Source organism: Nerophis ophidion, linkage group LG12 (assembly GCF_033978795.1).
Source record: "Nerophis ophidion isolate RoL-2023_Sa linkage group LG12, RoL_Noph_v1.0, whole genome shotgun sequence".
NCBI classification, from domain to species: domain Eukaryota; kingdom Metazoa; phylum Chordata; class Actinopteri; order Syngnathiformes; family Syngnathidae; genus Nerophis; species Nerophis ophidion.
The window spans coordinates 66280318-66288176 of record NC_084622.1 but is presented as its reverse complement, the minus strand read 5'-3'; the positions used below and the strand labels follow the sequence as shown (position 1 = coordinate 66288176).

The 7859-nt window shown below is 40.5% G+C and overlaps 1 protein-coding gene across 1 annotated transcript; it reads left to right on the top strand.

The window, feature by feature from the left end:
* The first annotated feature begins 572 nt into the window (after nucleotides 1-572).
* LOC133563719 (uncharacterized) lies at nucleotides 573-6326 on the top strand. The gene is made up of 3 exons (XM_061918013.1): nucleotides 573-919; nucleotides 1476-1579; nucleotides 4844-6326. The coding sequence occupies exons 1-3, from the start codon at nucleotides 739-741 to the stop codon at nucleotides 5237-5239; spliced, it is 681 nt and encodes a 226-aa protein (XP_061773997.1). The 5' UTR covers nucleotides 573-738; the 3' UTR covers nucleotides 5240-6326.
* The last annotated feature ends 1533 nt before the right edge of the window (nucleotides 6327-7859 follow it).

Here is a 7859-nt window from a genome sequence, read left to right as displayed (position 1 = left end):
AATATCTTCAATGCGAAAATATTATTTTTGGCAGCATGCATTTTCATGCATCCTTAACATTCCAATGCACACTCAGTTATTACCAGCATCTTCAATGAAGGCACCTTCCGTGCCCTAAAAAAGTGGGTTGTGCTGTACATGCAATTCAGGACTGCTTCTAAAATGCCTCCGCATGTTAGAAAACGGCAAAATGTCACATAACATAAATGTGCAGTAAATGAGTGTCTCCATGGTGGAAGCTTGCATGTGCGGAAAACATGCAAGAAACCTAATTTAAATAGTGCGTTTTGCACCAGTTATCACTAGTGTATCACACACAACACGCCTGCTATCTTTTTGTCTGCACATGCTGTTCAGCGAGTGGTGTTTGGATCTTAGTAGATTAGGCCCATGGTCATGTAAAAATCAAATTTGAAATACAACTAACAACATTAAAATCAGGGAAATCCCTGCCCCCTTTTACAGATTATGCTTTGCTGCCAAGGCAAATAATACATTATAGTGTCCAAAGAGGCTACGGCATTCCTTTTTATCCTGCCAGTTAAAGCCTGCAGGAATTCCACAAAGGCCGACAAACAAGCAGGCGTTGTGTCATTTGGGTAAATGAGTTAGCTGGTTCATCGACCCTCTGTTTAAATAGGCCCGCTGGACTTTCTCCTCCTCCAGAGAGCGGCGCACACGCTAACCAAGAGCGCTTGTTCTGCTCCAGTAAGTGGAGCGCCACACTTCCGACTGACCATGCAAGCGTCTTTCTACCCTTTTCTCCTGATTGCCTTACATGTGTCCATGCCGGTGGATTGTAAATGGAGGTTCCAGGAGCTGAACAGCTTGAGATCCAGGAGGCCTGCAGATACGCCAGTCAGGACATATCACTACAGTGCTGGTTTCACAAAGAAACGTTTTCTTGGGGACTTTCTAGGTGAGTGTGCTGCATGACACGTTCTTGATTTGTTTTATGGAACCCCAACGTGCCCAAACATCTTCTACCAATAGAAAGACAAATGAAAATGCAGGGTCCGCTTTGCTGTTCTTCAAACATTCTATAAAACACGCCAAAACCAATCCAATGTAGGTCAAGCACTCAAATATCGTTGGTTATTTAATTGATACAATTCCTGACTATCTAAATTCTATAATACAATTTCATAAAATACTATATTGAAGTTCACACACTTTTTCAGTGAGTTTTTTTCATGGACAAAGTCAAATATAATAGCACATTTTGTATTCTACAATTATAATTATTAACAAGAATTTCTGGCTGATGACATTTTTAATAATCAAAGGCAATTGTATTTGTATCTTTTAAAAAAAGTTTTAATTGTGTTGAAGTATAAATATTCCATTGGTCAACAAAGACTGGAAAACCACTGACACTTCATTCTTCTTATGCCTGAAATACTTTCGCTCTGCCTTACTTGTGAGCAAACTCACAACTTTGTCAAACTGAACGTCCATGCTTTGCTTCCTTGCAGTTATTTTGCCTGTAAGGACAAACGGGAGCGATGTTGTGTCCATATTTGACTTGAGAAGAAAACAGTTTGTGTGTATGGACTCAAAGGGAGATCTGTACAACTCAGTGAGTAACTTTTGTGCACCCTTTTCACACTTCCTGTCAAATCCGGCTTTCCCCCCAACTTTTGCTCCCTCGTGTCGCTGATCAGTGTGAAAAGCGCCATCAGGCTGATGACATCTAACATCTCCCAACTTCGGAGGTAGCATTCCTCTACACCCCGACTGGGGTGGATTCACTTCTCCCATCCTGTTGAGTTTAAGGCCTTGTTCACACTGCAAGTCAACTGCGATTTTTTTTGCCCATATGCGACCTGTATCAATTTTTTTCATGTCCTTGTGAACACTACAATACCACATTTTTCAAATCGGATCCAGGCCTCTTTCATATGTAGAAATAAATGGGATATAAATGCAATTTGACGTGAATGTGAAGCTGCCCGCATTCATCAAACAGAACATCACCAAAAAGCGATAAGCGTCATAATTATTGGGCAATGTACACAGTAACAAAATAAATAGTTGAAAAATAGGCGAAAATAATACGCTTCAGGAACTCCCATGAACGTTTTACCACTGTCTTTGACTGCTCGCCCAGACACGCTCTTCCAGCAGACATCGAAGACAAATATCCCTTAAAACTGCTAGAGCCAAAATACTTGTCCTCTTCCTTCTTAATCTTCTACGCGCAATACTTTGGTTCAGAAAGTGTTGACTTTGATTGCACAAAATCCTTGAAATTGCCACAAATGCGCCAGTATGAGACCGAGTGGAATTTAAGCCATTTTACTTCCGTGAACATTACAGTGTGCGGGTCAGACTGCATTCACATTAGAAATCGCACTTTTTGTAATGCGAACGGCTACTAAAAAGGTCTTGACGAAAAAATCTGAATTGGAAATCCGACCCTTCAGTACATAGTCTATGGAAGTTGTGGCTCTGTGAAAAGTATTGTACGAGGTGTGTCAGAAAAGCTGCAGGACTCTTGATGTGTGGGGCATTGTCCACAGCGACATCTTGCCAGAGGCCCAGATGATCAGCCAGTACGTCTACAAAGAGAACCTGCCATGTTTCTTTTGCTCAGTGTGCAATAAGAGGCGAGAGTTGTGGCAGGACAACACGTGGCTGCTTCACCATGGCAACCCATCTTCTCACAATGCATCCTACTGTTCCTGACTGAGAGTCGGAATAACATCTCTACCTGGCTCTATGCTATTTTATACTTCTTGCCCAAGCTGAAGAGGGGTCCTCAAGAAGACATAGACGACATCAAGAAGCTGCAGAGGACCCTAAAGGAATCCATGAAGGCATGGTAAGGAAGTCTGGGAAAGTGTGTTTGACTACAGAGGGATTTATTTGAAGGGAAAAACTTCTTTGGCTTTGAAATATATATTTTCTGACACACCTTGTAAACACGGGGCATTAATGTTGTGGCCATTCTGTGTAAAAAGGCACACAAGTCGAAGCTACTTATCTTGCTCTTAGAGCAGTTCTGTGTAAAAGAGGCTTTTTTGTAAGCCTTTCTATAACAGTTATCACAGTTATTGGGACCAAAATGATCACGGTTATCATTATTATCGTGGTAATTTCAAATGTGTTCAAAATTTTCAAAAAGTACTTATACTGAAATATTTCCACAAATTTTTTATTTTTTTTAAAACACCAACTAACATTTGAAATGATGTACTTTGTAGAAGAAACAAAGATAAGTGTTTCATGTACCTCAAGTAGAAATTAAATGTGCATATGAAAGCAACATAAGCAACATAAACACAGTAATGTGGCAGAAACTAAAGAACATAAATACATAAAAAATGTGTAAAACGGCACCTGATGTGACAGCGCTGCAGTGAGGTCTTTTGCCATTGTTGACGAAGGAGCAAAACCCGCTGCTTGTGGAAGGCATCAGGTATGATGTTGGTAGATGATGATGTACAGGAGCTGCGGCATCCAACTTGTCCGCTGCACGCCAACTCTGTAAAAATGTGAAAGGCAAATGTATTACTATTATTATTATTAGATGCTGATTATTACTATAATCATCTGACTGACAAAACACACAGTGACACACTACTAACCGTTGCAGTGTTTTAACAGTAACGTAAAGTAGCAGCAGTCATTAACAGCACAAAACACATGAATAGAAGTACAGTGTGTGTCGTGTGCACACACTACTCACTCTCATCAATAGAGCCCAATAACAAGAAACTTTAGTTAATACCTAATTAAGACAAACTATAAAAACGTTTGACAGACATTTTCAAACACTTTCCATCATGCATTCAGCTACAAGTTGACTTACCTTGCACTCGACGTGTAGTTGAGGGTGGTGGTTGCCGGAGTTGGCTCATCATGTTTGAAGGGTTGCCTCCCTTCGCGGAGACTTGTTTCCTGCATATTTTACCCTCAGCAATGCGTTCAGACTTCGGATTTTGTCCGTTTACTAGGAGGGCTAAATCTCTAGAGCAGTGGTTCTCAAATGGGGGTACTTGCAGGTATGCTAAGGGGTACGTGAAATTTTTTTTGACTATTGTAATAATAGCAACAATTCAAAAATCCTTTGTAAATATATTAATTGAATAATACTTCAACAAAATATGAATGTAAGTTCATAAACTGTGAAAAGAAATGCAAAATTGCAATATTCATTTTTGTGGACATGTTCCATAAATATTGATGTTAAAGATTTATTTTTTTGTGAAGAAATGTTTAGAATCAAGTTCCTAAATCCAGATGGATCTCTATTACAATCCCCAAAGAGGACACTTTAAGTTGATGATTATTTCTATGTGGAGAAATCTGCATTTATAAACATCTCACTTGTTTATTTTTCAACAAGTTTTTAGTTATTTTTATATCTCTTTTTTCCAAACGTTCAAGAAAGACCACTACAAATGAGCAATATTTTGCACTGTTCTACAATTGAATAAATCAGAAACTGATGAAATAGTGCTGTATTTTACTTCTTTATCTCTTTTTTTCAACCAAAAATGCTTTGCTCTGATTAGGGGGTACTTGGATTAAAAAAAATGTTCACGGGGGGTACATCACTGAAAAAAGGTTGAGAACCACTGCACTAGAACGAGGTCCAAATCTCGAGACCGAGGTCGTTGATTTGTTTTCTACCGTTGCAAAAAGCGCTTCGGAGGTGCTGCTACATTTCAAGGAAGTCAGCAATGTCGCCTAAAATGCATCAATAAATGACGCTTTTCCGATAATTAAACATTAAACGGTATTACTACTGTCCAGAATGTTTCCACAGTTAATCATTATTCCGTTTACCGCTACATCCCTTCTTTCTATATATAATGTTGTCTTTTTTTCTGACCAGAGACAAAAAGAAGGCAAGGATTGTTTCTTCTACCGCATTGGCTTTTACTCTCCTCGTGAAAGTCAGCCCCCAATTTCTTCCCTGGAGTCTTCTCACCCATCTTTTCTAAAGCGCTTCCTAGCTCCCTTGGTGAAGAGGCAGAGGAGGAGCGAGGAAGTGAACCCGTCGGATCCGTTGAGATCAGAGTCAGATCCCTTGAGACCTGAGATACATCCCACCCATTCCGTGCAGGACCACAAAGAGTCCGATCACTTGCAGCCCGAACAGACGGACCAGGCTGGAGCTGTGTCAAAGGAGACCATCTCTTCCTGTGATGACCCCTTAAAGGTCTTACATGCTAACGGGCCAGTGAGCCCAGTCAAGACAATTATAGAAGACCGAGCTGAGCAAGAATGAAATGATGAACATGGACTTTTTGTAAGTGAAATAACATACAATGGAACCTCCAACCTTGAACATAATTCCGACCTTTAATTTGTTTGGATTGTTAATGTATTTTCCCCATAGGAAATAATGGAAATGGAATCTGTTCTAAAGTCAGTGTCACCATTAGAGATTGGTATCGAATTCGGTACCTGACCAAAATTTGTCGGTACTACCGGGTAACAATTCACCAAAAATAATAACAGTGCAACTATATAGCAGATACTTTTGTAGCACATGGCGTCACGTTTTCAGACTCGACACCAACTGGAGCGCTTGCTGGGGAAGCAAACACTCAAGCACTGAGAGCAAACTCAGCCAGGCTACCTCTAGGTAACGTTACGATTTTTAATGCCATTAAAGCAAGCATGTCTAATGGAAAACTCTCGAAGGCACAGTAAAACTCCACTTTTCTAAATGCGCAAGCTAAAAGCTAACTTACTTTGAAAGTATGCCACATACTGTAATGTATATGCGACCGATTAGCACTAACAATTTTCACACCTCCGAATGTGGTAATAAAAACTACAAGATGCACATTACAATTAAACAGCAGGTGTGTAATAAATACAATACTTAAAGCATAAACACTTTGTAATGTGCAGCAAAGGACTACACTTGGACATTAATGGCAAAGACTACTTCCGAGCTCAGCAACACACTTAAATCTATACCAGGGGTCGGCAACCCCCGGCCCCGGAGCCGCATGCGGCTCTTTGATCATTCTGATGTGGCTCAGCTGCTAAATAGCCGACCCCAACGATTATTCCGGGAGGTTTCCTGATTTTAGTGCATCTCTCAGAAATCCCCCGGGAATAACATTCTCCAATTTCCACCTGGACTTCAATATTGAGGGTGTGCAGTGATGGCAACGCCTTTAACCCCCTCTACAACATGTCATCACATTTTATATTCAGCCTCTGTTAACAACAGAAGAGACTGCGACGCTGGTTAGTCAACAGCCATACAGGTTACACTGAGGGTTGTAATATAAACAACTTTAACACTCTTACTAATATGCGCCACACTGTGAACCCACACCAAACAAGAATGACAAACACATTTCCGGAGAACATCGGCACTGTAACACAACATAAACAAAACAGAACAAATACCCAGAATCCCATGCATCCCTAACTCTTCCGGGCTACATTATACACCCCTGCTAGCACCAAACCCTGCCCCCCCTGACCCTGCCCACCTCAACCGACGCACGGAGGGGTTAGGGGGATTTGGTGCTAGCCTGGGGTGTATAATGTAGCCCGGAAGAGTAGGGATGCATCGGACTCTGGGTATTTGTTCTTTTGTGTTTATGTTGTGTTACAGTGCCGATGTTCTCCCGAAATGTGTTTGTCATTCTTGTTTGGTGTGGGTTCAAAGTCTGGCACATATTAGTAACAGTGTTAAAGTTGTTTAAAGGGGCACCCTCAGTGTAACATGTATGGCTGTTAAACAAGTATGCTTTGCAATCTTTAGCGTGTGACTGCAGAAGCCTCATACAACATGTGACTGGGCTGGCAAGCTGATTTAACGTGTTGTAGAAGGCGCCAAAGGCAGCGCCTTTATGGGATGCCCTTTTTATTGTTATTCGAGGGAAATCCATTTGCGAGAATAGTTCATCTGACATTCGGTAGTCTCTCAGAACATTCGGGAGGGTTGGCAAGTGTGATGCTGTCTAGCGGCATTCATATAAAACTCGCAGGCCCCGCTATCAATAAATTTTTATATTAAGGTGCGGGCCGCGTGTCTGAGACCTATGGTTTATACATAGCACGAAGTAAAATAAACTCTGTAAGAAGTGTTATTTCATTTTAAATTTCTAAAGAGTTTTGTGGCTCCCATTCTTTTCTTCATTTTGTGAAACGGGTCAAAATAGCTCTATGAGTGGTAAAGGTTGCCGACCCCTGATCTATACACTACTGCCACCTAACGTCTTGGAATTACAACTGCTGTATAATACTTGCAAATGAGACTCAGAAGATATACAGCACAGTTATCATTATACGTTTGGTATTAAAAACCATAAATTATATTCTATCATCAAACAACAAACATTTGTTAACACATGAACACACACCAAAGTACCAAACATTGGTATTGTTTGGTGGCAATATCATTTCCAGGGTATCGGGAATTGGCTGACGTACCCTACCCTTGTCACCATCATGAAACGTGAGTTAACAGTACAGTCAATACCTTAATATGACACTTGAACATTGCAGACCAGTGGTTTTTGAAGTGTGAGCCGCTAAGATCATGTCAGTCATGCCAAAGGAAAAAGTAATTATAAAAAATGCCGAAATTATACTCAAGTATTAGAGGTACTGTGTCCACCGTGCCACATTTTACAAAGCCAAGCTCTAGAGGAGTGTAAATATAACTTATTCACTGTTAAAAGTGAGATGTGTTACGTTCGAATGAGCTGCAATCATTCTATCTCACCCTCACTACTTCGAACCAGTAATAGATCATACGCACTCAACAAAAAAATCCACATTATGTTCCAAAAGCCGTGATTAGAAAAGCATATGATTTCACTCACCGATTCAACAGGAATACAACAATCATAGCATCTGTTTTTCAATCATTTGGT